The sequence below is a fragment of the Apis mellifera genome, linkage group LG8, assembly GCF_003254395.2.
Source record: "Apis mellifera strain DH4 linkage group LG8, Amel_HAv3.1, whole genome shotgun sequence".
In the NCBI taxonomy this organism is placed as follows: Eukaryota; Metazoa; Arthropoda; class Insecta; order Hymenoptera; family Apidae; genus Apis; species Apis mellifera.
In genome coordinates this window covers 7,723,168-7,735,491 of record NC_037645.1, presented here as the reverse complement: position 1 = coordinate 7,735,491, position 12,324 = coordinate 7,723,168, and the positions used below count along the sequence as shown (strand labels likewise).

Sequence of the window (12,324 nt, the reverse complement as noted above, 5' to 3'; positions counted from 1 at the left end):
TTTAATTGGCAGAGTAGTATATTCCAAAGAACAGATTTACAGCAAAATGTCGATGCAATTTGAATATTTTAAACTGTTATAACATCCATTAAAGTGCATTTTGCATTTAGTATTTCGAATAATCGTTGAATATATTGATTTTTTTTTGTTGTAGTATTATAGAGTTGCCACTACATTTATACAATGATTACCTCCTACTTTCCAAATATGTATCCATTTTAAAAGTACCTTAAATGACTTTTTTAAATTTATAATAATTTTTGTTTGCCTTGTGTTTTCGCCAGCACTGATTCTGTTTATTATTTTTTTTAATAATTTGTTTTTTAATTTTTCATGCTTGTTTTTAAATTAGTCAATAATATGAAATTTTCAACTTGCTCCATTTTTTAAAATACATGAATAAATAATATTCATTCAATTTCCACACTATGCTTTTCTTTCTTTTTTTTACTTAAAAACATATTCCCTCCAGTTTTTCAACTAGCAAAAGCATAGAATCAGCTCTGCTTGACACTAGACATGAATGGGGTATATGTTACAACAATAAGTTACAAGATAGAATAATCCAACAAGAATACATTGATGTGATTGTGTATTATAGAGAAATACAACTACATGAGTCGGTCAGGCAACATTTTCTAACTGTCCCAAACACATTTACAAATTATTAACTAATTCTATATTAGATATTGTTTTTGAATACAAAAATCTTGCATATCATTTTGTTTCAATTTCAATATCAAAATTATACAAATAACATTCGCTTTATTTATATAGATATAATATTAAATTATCATATATCATTTTTAACATTGTTATGTAAACAGATAATAATTTGAAAAGGAATTAGAAATATGTTATATTTTTTAATGATTTTCTACCATTTCAAAAAATATAATAACCACTTACCGACTCATATAAGTTGAAAATAACGCGACCATTTGATAAAAATTATAGCGCATGTACAATTTTTATTTGCCTTTTTTTTTTCATATTTTTGTCCATATATACGAAGTGATCTTGAAGGCGTTTTCTTATTATGTTTATAAAAAACTGTTCTTATTTCATGCGCTATATACTTGATCAATTATTTGGTCTTCTTATATATTAAAAAAACAAAAAGAAAAAAACAGAAAAAAATAAACGTACAATGATTATAAATTGTAACATACAATGGTTACCCTCTGTGTATGCACTTGATATTTTTAATTATCTTTTTTTTTTCATTGTTCTTGTTGCTTTCTTTAGCTATGAAAAATAATAGCAGAATATACATTACATAATATTTAATAAGAATATATAAGAACGGGGCCCACATATATTTGCAGCTACATTGATAATTGTTTAATTCATTACTTCTTTTTTTGGTTTTTTACTATATTAATACTTTTTTTATTTACTGTCTTTGCTACCATATTTTTAATATATTTTGTTAATAGAATATGTAAGCGAAAAACTATAGTAAAAAGAGAAACTTAAAATTTATATATTGAGCACAGTTATAGCAACTCAATATTATCTTTACTTTTCCCTTTTCTGATATTCTATCGAGGGCATTATATATTGTTCTTTACTTTTTCATTATGTTGCTATTGAAAATCCTGACAATCTACTAGCATGAATATAGCATATCTTATAAAAAGAGAAATTGGAAGTAAACGTTAAACGTTTTTTTTTCTTTTTTAATGCCCATTGATTGCGTGCTTCTATTGGAAATACAGTGAAATAATAATATAAACATATTGTTCATTGATTTTTTTTGTGGCAATCATTTAAAACAAATCATTGAAATTAAATGATGCGCTCCATTTTTATATGTTATATTTTCCCCTATGTACATATACATATATATGTGTGATTTTCGCAAAAAGACATAAGACTCTACTACAATGTGATTACAAATCAAATTAAGAACGAAGAAATAATAATAATGAAAAGCGAATGATATTGAAAAAATTTAATAATAAAAAATAAACAAATAGCGAAGCAGCAAAAGTGTTCATGATTTTTCATAATAAAGAACATGATGAATCATGTCTATTTTTAATGCTTAGCTATTTGTTGCATTGACGAGTAATTAAAATTTGTTTAAATAAAAATAGCAATGAAATTAATTGGAGAAAAAAGGGGGGAGAGAGAGAACAGTCCAGTGGAAATTGATTTACATTAAAATTGTTTCTATATATATTAAAAAAAAAAAAAAAAAAAAAAAAAAAAAAAAAAAAAAAAAAAAAGAAAAAAAAAAAAAAAAAAAAAAGAAAAAAAAGAAAAAAAAAAAAAAAAAGAAAGAAAGAAAAAGAAAAATATATATATATATAATTACTTAATTTACATTGTCGTTTCCGTTTCTCACTAATTAAACATTTATCATTATCAATATTTCAGCATCATAATCATCACCATCATCATTATCATTATCATCATCATTATCATCATCATTATTACATAGCAAGAGTTTAAAGATGTGCTTTACTTCGAAATATAATTAATTTTTCGTTTAGCACAATGACACACAATGTTTGAAAATCGAGTTGATAAATAGGATTTTTCTTTTTTTTTTACTTTCTAAATACACAAAGAGAGGTCATTCGTTTTATGTGTTGGCTCATTTCGTTTGACTTTCTCGCATGGATATATCCTCTATCGTTGAAATTGTTTCGTGGGCCCCTATTTTTTACATGTTTATTATTTTTTTTAATACATATTACAGCGAAAAAGTAGGCACGATGCGCACCTGTTCTTTTTATGTCGATCATTTATTTACCATTTTTAGGTAAGTTTCCACTTCTTTCTTTTTCATTATATTATGTTTTATGATTTTTATGATACTTCTGCTCTGTTGCATTATTTTCAATAATATGGATTTCGTATTTATTTCTTTTCTTTTATTCATTCTTTATTTTCCTCCTTTTTCGTATTTTTTCTTTTTTATATTCCATATCGGTTTTATTTTATTTTCGCTTCAATATTTAGTATATTTAAATTATTTCATTTCTTACATTTATTGCATTACCTCATATCAGTGCAGCAGCAACTGATTATATTGAGTACCATCATATTATATGTGTATATACATATACAGGGTGTTAATATATTTATGAAATATTTTAAGAATGTCAATTTTAAAAGCTAAAATAAATACAAAAAATAGTATACAAAAATATCAGTTGAAGTTTATTTATTAAATTATAAGCAGTCTAAGTTTACGTTAAGGAAAGAGATTAAGATAGAGAATGAGATAATACTCCGTTATAGCTGTAGCTTCATAGTTATAGCTCTACCTTCATATCACTTCATCCGTAAATTTAAATTGTTTATAACTTTATATAAATAAATTTTATATATAAAGTATATAACTATAACTATAACTGAAATTTTTATATAGAAATTTTTGTATTTGTTTTAATCTATAAAATCAATTTTCTAAAAATATTACAAATGCATTAATACCCTATATATACATTAAATGTCTTTTTTATCGTTTTTTTAACTTTGTTTTTGTATATTTTGTATTCTTCGGTTTGCATATATCAAGATGATTGATTTTTGAGAAAGAAAATCTACCTTTACACGAAAGCGTAAAGTGGCATTTTACTTTTAATTATTCATCCGTCGGATCTGAAACGTCTCTCTGCTTCTAGTTTAACATTATTCTTATTATTAATATTATTATTATTACTATTATTATTATCATTACATTGGTTAGTTATCATGAGCGATTTGCGTTGTTTTAATTTTAAATTGTTCAAGAAAGATACACGGCCATCTTTTTTTCTTATTATTTTTTTTTCTTTATATACTTTAGTGCATATTTTATATATTATATACTGTACTCGGAAAATAATGACAGTGCGAGTGTATGTTATTAATTAAAAATCATCGAATGATAGCAATATTCATTTTTCATTTTTTTTAGTCTATACAGTTTCATTCACGACACTTGATTTCTTTATATTCTTATTGTTTATTATTTCTTTTGAATCATATTGAAAAAACTGTTTATTATATGCATATGTTGGTATAGCTCATATTGAAGCTGACATTTAGTTTCTTCTTTTTTTTAAATATCTTTCCTATTTTCAAGTTTTATTTGTTTTTTTTTCATTTTGTTTATTTTTTTTTTTTTTAGATTTTATGTTTGTTCGCAAGCAACTCAGAACTTTGAGAGCTTCGGAGATACAAAAGAATTAATAAGATTTTCTTATTAAATCGTAGATGTCAAACACGTTCAACATACCATCATTTTTTCTAAAGCACTTTTCTATGTTTTCTTTTTTTTTAATCTTTATCATATTCTCTATACAATATCCTTTCTCTTTATGATCTTAGTCACTCATTTTAATTTTTTCAGGCTCAGTTTAACCGTCGCTCAAATTATATAAAGTTTCTCATTGTCTTAATGCATTTTTTTACGCAATAACAAATCTACAAAAATATAACATTTTTATCTTTATCTTTCATTATATTATCTCAATAAATGATTTTCTCTCTCACAATCGCTTTCTCTCTCGCTCTCGTTCGCTCTCTTATTCAATTTAAATTATCTCTGCATTTTAGACGTATATCATTTTTATCTACTTTTTTCCTTTTTATTTTCATCCCTTTTGATAATCATGTTCTGTCATACTATTTTGTATCTCTGTTATACGTGTATTATCATCCTTCAATGATAAAGAAATCTTTTTCGAATTCCAATGATCTTTGATAGAATGTCTTTTCGACTATTCTACGCATAAATAGTATTATAATAGTATTTTCTTTTTCTTCTTTTAACATGATGATCTCCTATTTTGAATCGGTTTCTCACGCAATAAAAGCGTAAAATCACCAGATTTTTTTTTTATTTACACCAACCTCACTCTGTCACTTCTAAAGTAACTATTCGTATGTACAATTAAAGGAAGGACACATCGTACATTCTTTCGAAAATATGCTACAAAAGGCACGAATATATATAATTTTTATTCCAAAAAAAAAAAAAAAAAAAAAAAAAAAAAAATTAGAAAAAAAGAAAAAAAAAACTTTCAATGGAATCATAAAAGAGATGATCTTCTCCATAATACAAATTACTACTTATTTTTTGTTAACTAACATGTGATTCAGTTTACGATATTGAATTAGAATAACGCATAGTGCAGCATATTTTCCAAGCGACATCGAAAGACTTTCACAAGAATAACTCTTTTAGAGAACCTCGTCTTTCTTTTTTTGAAAATTCAAGCCGATTACTCTTGCATCAAATCTACCGCGTGTCCATGAGTACATATTGTATCTCTTATCGTACATGGAAATTTATAATTCGTTCAAAAATCATTCATTCCTCTTTTCATCGACACAACAACAAATAAATATATCATTCGGGCCACATACACGCGTGTACACATTCTCAATTCTCCATTATATTCGTATTTTTATGCATCGTGTGTACGTGAACCGACACGCATTAACATTCGACGTTTATATACATTTCTTATGTTTTTTTATATATTCGGTCTTACAACCATGCATTTATGTTATTTTCTTTCTCTCTCTTTATTCTTTCATTACGATTTTCACAAGTAAAACAATCTTTCATTTTTCTTTCATTTTTATGTACTTCTCTCATACAATACCTTAACATTCCACTACACACATACTCACAAGCAATCATTTACAACTTACATATAATATGCTATTGGGAATCTCTAATCTAAACCATATATAAATATATATTTTACCTATATGAAAAGCATCAGTCTCCATTTGCTACTGAATGTCTCAATATCCTGCCTTGCATTATCTATAAAACAGAAATAAAAGTATTCTCACAATATATTGTTTTATATTGATTTATCCATCAATGTTTTATTCATTTGTTCGTCCGTGATGTCTTAAAGTATATGATTTTCGTTGGACGTTTACAAAGATCAGAATACTGAGACTATCAATGCGAGCATTTCATATAATACCGGAAAATATATATTTTCATTGTAAAAAAAATAATCACACTTCTTAAGAATTAAATACTTATAGCAGCTGACGACTTGTTCTTGTTCTTAGTAAAATTAGCGCACGCATACACTAATCAGTCGAGTTCATCCTTATGGTGATCCGAGCGGAGTAGTAGTAGTCTAAAAACACGCTCGTGTTAGCACAAGCACGATTTTATTGTTTTTTTTATTTTCTTCTTTTTCTTAAATCACGTTCGTTTTCGCTCTTATCCTACACACTGAATGGTACGTTTGGCAGTGAGGACATCGTATCGTGTACGTCGAAAATGGGTCTATATCCTTGTAGTTTTACAATATCTTGACATCGCATTAACGATGCTTTTTTGCCTACATTAGTTTAATTAGTTTGGCCCCATCAGAGCTTTAGATATTGTTGAGTGATTCTGCACGTAACATTTGAAAAGTTTTTTTTAATGCTTATTGTGCGAAAATTCAAGGCTATTTTAAATATTTCTTCTCTTTTCTTTCTTTTTAAAGCATCAAACTTATATGAAAAAATCATAAGCCTTTCCTTTTTTTTTATATGTTGAAAGTAATTCTCTTATATGCGATAATTATATTAAAATTTTCAAATGTTATTGGCGCATCATTGCTCGTTTACACATTTGTTTTTCTAAGATTTTTTTTCTTGCAGTCTTGAGTCACATCCGGGAATTTTTAAAAGTCGATAAAAATGTGATGTATAAATACCTAATTTTCTGCGGCGACTGGAGCAACCAGTGACGCGTCTCCTTGTCCTTTTTCTATTCCTTTGCCGTTTTCTATGGCATCCTCAAATTGGCCTGGTACTGGCAGTGCGTCTTTTGTTGCATTTATATTTGGAATTGAATCACTAATAATAAGAATAAAACAAAAATATTTATAAACATATTCATTTTTTAAATACACAAATATAAAATAAAGTTACCTATAATCAGTTATTCCATCGATATTGCTACCCCGTCCTCTAGTTTCTTTCTTATTTTCACTTTCTTTACTCTTTTTAACAGTAGTTTTCTTTTTGCCAGTTGCCTGAAAAATAATTTACTTTTCTTTTCTTTTTTTTTTAAATATATAATATATGGATAATAAATAAAAATAATTTTTTCCTACTTTCATTTGTGTCTTTTTTCCTCGTCCTGCGATTTGCGCACGATTATTTCCTCGCGTTTGAAATGTGGGACGACCCATAGGAGTGAAACCACGAGGGAGACCATACTTAAGACCACCAATTGAAGTTACCTGGAACCACACATATTTATTTTTTAAAACATTTATTTTTTAAAATACGGAATAATTTTAATTTATTTTAGAATTAATTATAAAAATATATTTATATATTATATATAATATATAATATATAAAAATATATTATAATTCCTGAAAATTATTTATTCTATTACTTTATTATTATATTTTTTTATATTATATTATTTTTTTATTATTTTATTATTTTTTTTTATTTATAAATTATTTTTACTGCTATTCTGCTATGCGAATTTACTTGTAGAATTTTATTCTTCCTAATAATTATTTTTCATAAAAAATTTATTATTATATTATATAAATTACATACTTGAGGTGGAAGCCGCCCACGAGGATGTCCCTGAAGAGGTTGAGGTAAACGACCAGGTTGTCCATAATTTGGACCCCATTGTCCAACGACGACTCCAGCAATTTCTAATTGTCCACCGCGAGATGGTATAGGACGACGCATCAATCCACGTTGAGGTATAGTTCCACTGCCTCTTCCGCGCATTAAACCATCATTGATTGTACATCCAGGAGTCAGAATATTCTGAGGTACAGACATGCGAATACCTATTGCGAAAAAAAAAAAAGAAATTAAATATTATAAGAATTATATATAATAAAAATATTGTAACAGCTTTGAGATTCGTAAACTGTATTATAATACATTAAATTCACGAAGCAATGTAGCTGTATTTCTTTCCTTCCATTCCGAAAACATATCATTAAACAAGTACATGATATGCTAAGGTTATTGGAAGGGAAATGCTGAAACAATTGATTAAGGATTCAAACTCATAAAAATATTTATAATACATTACAATTCATTATTTTAAAATTAACAATATTAAAAAAATCGATTTACCTGGACCAACTGGTGGTGCTCGTGCAAAAATAACATTGGTACCTTCTAAAATAGCTTTCTTCATCCGTTCGACTTTCACGATACGATCTATATGGCCACCACAAAGTTCTAATAAATTTTTTGCAATCCTAGCTCGAGCTAATGTATGATGAAATAGTTTTCCATCAAAGTATAACCATGGACAACACATTAACCATGGGATTGGGGCACCACAAGCATCATTAGCTAAGAGAGCGGTTTCGACACCGGCCATAAATAAAGTGGCTAATTGCACTCCACGTGAGGTTACTAAAGGAAGCTACACGAAAAAATAAAAAACAACATAGAATTGATATTATTCGTTTAATAAAAGTTATTCGACTTACTTGGAGATCTTGTAAATACTGAGCATTCATAAGTTCTGGTGAAAATGCTTGTGCAATGAAAGCATCTAATTCCCAACGACGTAAAACCTTTATTTTATCCGAAAATGACATAATATATCTGTAATAAAAATATACTTATTTAAATTTATTAAAAAAAAAAAAAAAATCATTTAAAAAAGAATCATAATTTACCTTAATACACAAGCCATGACTAAAAGATGTTGTGGTACATAGGAAGTGTTTAACATAAGAGGTGTATCCGATTTCATACAGGTCAGAAATCCACGTAAACGACGACGTTTATCATCTATACCTGTGCTGCAAATGAAAAATTAATATAAAATTCTTTTTATTTTTCAAAAAAAAAAAAAAATAATTGTATAAAATACTTACCCAAACCATAAACGTTGTATTGTAGGAACACCCCAACCAATTTGTTCTGCTTTTACAGATTCTGGAGTAAGATATGGATTTGATTTGGACCATACCCACTCTTTTATTACAACATCTGGGACTTCAATTTTTTCACTATCTATTAATTTAATTAAGATAATTTAACAAACATATCAATTTTAAAATATTTCTAAATAAATTATTTTATTTACCTCCTTTCTCTTTACTTTTAGCAGCTAAATACATTCTGTGATGAAGATTAAACAATATTGCATATACCATTTGTCTAACAGGTCTATAAATAAGATGTATCGATGGAAATTCGCGATGATTCTCGTCTTCGAGAAGAACAGGCAGCTTTATTTCTCCAGCAATGAGAATTTGATAAATATGAGGAGACATTAAACCTTTCTGATGCCGTTCAGATGCGGTACGCATTACTTCTGGTACTGTGCTAGGAATAGTCATTGTTTTCTCCATTTGTTTCGATGAATCAGCCGTCGCATGAGATGGAGATGTTGCAGAAGAACTACTGCTCGAACTTGATGAACTAATTAGAAGATTGTGTGTACCATTAATAGCATGCCCATTATTTTGTTCTTCTTCTGTCCTAATATTATCAGCATCTCCATGGCCTTGGATACCCGGTGGATCTATCACAATTTGTGGTGCGGATTTCGCGTTTGCAGTGGCTTGCTTATATGCATTTAAACTCTCGCGTTCGCTTTCTACAGTCTCAGACGCGAATCTGGATGTTTCTAAATTTGATTCAGCTTCTGAAGTTGAGGGCGTTTCAGATAAATTAGATTGTTGTTGAACGCTTTGCTTAGAATCTAATTTGTGTACTGAAATAATTTTTTCATTAAAACTAAAGTATGATAATAAATATACAAATTTTAAATTGAAGCAAAAATTTACCTCTATTTGGTTTCACTGGTTTGTAATGCAAAAATCCATCTTTAGTTCCGTTTATATAATATTGAACTGATTGCCTCAATTTTGAACATCTCGGATCTGATAGAGATCCGAAAACTTTTTGCGAAACTACATCCAATTCAACAGATGGTAAATCTCGAACGAAATTAGCGATGGTTTTAATTGTATGATCAACATTTACTTTGTTCAGATTAGTATTAACATTCAATTTTTTATAAAAATCAGCTAAGTCATGCTCAGTTAAAATATAATTGCCAAGTAATGCAGCTAATAAACATAGTCTATCAGAAGGGATGTTTAAAGCTTTTAAAAGTTCTGGAAGAATATACTCTTTGGTGTCAAGAGAGCCTTTATATGTGAGTTTTAATTGTTCAGACGAGAAGTATCGTGGAGGATCAAATGCAGCATATTCTGCATCGTCAGCAATTAAGCCATTAAAATTATTCTCTCGACAATATGCGATCACTTCTTGATGGTGATCATCCATACTACATAGTACTGTAACGTTTAAATGCCGTAAAGCCATACGTAGACTGGTTCTTAAACAAACTGGTGGAGTCCACCAAATTTTTGGTGGAGGAGTACCCTTGGTTGAAATATGTTTTAATACCTGAAAAATTATTTATATCTAAAATTATATAAATTCTAAAACTTTCAAGTATTTTAATATATTATTACTTACATTATTTACTTTAATTCGTACTTGCAATTGGTTTAGAATCCAATCTGCACGTCTTGGAGATTCGAAACATCCATTAAAGAATACAGCTAATTCTAAACCTGACATTTCTGTTGCTTGTATGAGAACAGCTAAAAATTGCAACATTCTATTCCATTGTCCTCCACAAGCCCAATCTAAATAAAAAATAATTTTTTTAAGTAATTAGTTTAATATAATAATATTTATGCAAAATAAAACATATATATACCTGAGAAATATCCTCCATATAACCTATCTAAACAGCATTCTCCATCAAGAACTAATCTTAATTTTCCAGAATGCAATTGTTGTGCTTTACTAATGCGATTATGTTGTCTTTGAGTAATAGTACGTGCTATTTTTAACAGATCCACGGGTATAGATCCACCTTGTACATAATTACTATCCAAAAAGACTTGCAGATCTTGAATACCCATTTTGTTCAAAATTCTTTTAGTCCAATTACTAATCAAATTTGTTTTGTTATTACGTATTTTTACAATTATCTTTCCCTCGCTTAATTTATTAAATGAGTGAATGATTTTATTAGCTTTTTATTTTAGATAATTTTAAGATACGAAAAAATCTAATTTCAGTTTCAATAATTTCAATCTGAAAAATAAATATTATCTATTATTTGCATAAATCAAGCTTTTTTCTTTTTTTATGATATTTTTAAAAATAAAAATAAATCATTCAAAAGAGAATACGGTTTATAAAATTTGACAAATTGCATATTGTTCATAAAATCAAAAATTTTTTATAGAAAATATTAATACAAGAAATAAATCAAACAACATTTAACGATTATATATTGTCTAGTAATAACAAGAAAAAAATTTAAAGTTATGCATTAAATTTATTCCGATTCAAAAAAAAAAATGGTAGAATCAAAATTCTTAGTCAAAGAATACTCGAGAAGTCGAAATTTGTCATATTCAGAATATAAGTATGCTGACGCCATTTATTTTGTTTATATGTGGCCATCCGTCTTGTCCTGTTTTCGTATCTCAGTCAAGTTAATCGATTTTTTCAAGATAATTGTTATGACAAAAATGAAAAATAGCCGGCAATGGTTTTTATCATCGTTTCTTAATTAATTGAACATGCTTAAGAAAAAGGGACTTTATAGACCGGCATGGCGAGATCTCTGTTCGTAAAACTTACGCAAGGAATTCGCGCGGTTTCGTGACCAATTTTCTATACAAACGGCACCATGCGAATTCTAATTATTATAATTTAAACGATCGTAAAATGAAATAAGATAATACTTACATTAAATTAGCGATAATCATCGTGGCCCCAAAGAAACACAAAACACACGGGCTTTGAGAGTAGATGACGTCGGATTCGAAAACGGAAATGAGCGCTCGGCCGCGCTCGGATATCTACGTTGTTTGTCCCAGTTCCATGGGAATTTATTCTCTTATTGGTTCGTTCATCAGAATCAATTGTATTTGCCGGAAATGAATAACTTAACATTGTTTTGAAAATACGAATTAACAAAAAAATGGATTTAAAATAATTTTGAATATTAAAATTTTATAATAATATTTACCATCATTTTATAAATTTAAAATCGAATGCAGATCATTTTAAATTTATTATTCAATTTTAATACGATATATTTTAATAATATATGATAAATCATTAAATTTCTATACATAAAAAATAAAAATTTGACTTATTAAACTCAATAGTTTATTGATTTCGATATATAAAGATCCATCTTTAAATTACATTCATTAAAACAAAATATTAATAATTACTTTTTATTTTTATTTTTGAAAATGAAGAATATTATGGTAATTTTTCAATTGGTGAATTTTTTATATTATATTTTTT

General features: G+C 27.4%; 1 protein-coding gene across 3 annotated transcripts; it reads right to left on the bottom strand.

Moving 5' to 3' along the window:
- Nucleotides 1–3,895: 3,895 nt before the first annotated feature.
- On the bottom strand, nucleotides 3,896–11,864 carry LOC413912 (constitutive coactivator of PPAR-gamma-like protein 1). Of its 3 annotated transcripts, none has more exons than XM_006564559.3 (14): nucleotides 11,755–11,864; nucleotides 10,709–11,091; nucleotides 10,462–10,634; nucleotides 9,762–10,389; nucleotides 9,056–9,688; nucleotides 8,844–8,982; nucleotides 8,643–8,768; nucleotides 8,451–8,568; nucleotides 8,086–8,383; nucleotides 7,546–7,790; nucleotides 7,083–7,211; nucleotides 6,898–7,001; nucleotides 6,681–6,822; nucleotides 3,896–5,779 (listed from the first exon to the last, which is right to left on the bottom strand). In XM_006564559.3, exons 2-13 carry the CDS (start codon nucleotides 10,914–10,916, stop codon nucleotides 6,681–6,683), a joined length of 2,943 nt encoding a protein of 980 aa, XP_006564622.2. In that variant the 5' UTR covers nucleotides 10,917–11,091; nucleotides 11,755–11,864; the 3' UTR covers nucleotides 3,896–5,779. The 3 variants fall into 3 exon arrangements, with proteins under 3 accessions (XP_006564622.2, XP_006564621.2, XP_397351.4); XM_006564558.3 differs by having other exon boundaries at nucleotides 3,961–6,317; XM_397351.7 differs by having other exon boundaries at nucleotides 3,961–6,110.
- Nucleotides 11,865–12,324: the final 460 nt, after the last annotated feature.

Excerpts from the sequence above, each read along its gene's own strand:
- LOC413912 (XM_006564559.3), bottom strand. The coding sequence starts at position 10,916 with ATGGGTATTCAAGATCTGCAAGTCTTTTTGGATAGTAATTATGTACAA. Across the intron at positions 7,791-8,085 it reads AGCACCACCAGTTGGTCCAG|GTATTCGCATGTCTGTACCT; the intron begins GTAAATCGATTT and ends TTTTCGCAATAG. Across the intron at positions 7,212-7,545 it reads GTGGGCGGCTTCCACCTCAA|GTAACTTCAATTGGTGGTCT; the intron begins GTATGTAATTTA and ends GTGTGGTTCCAG.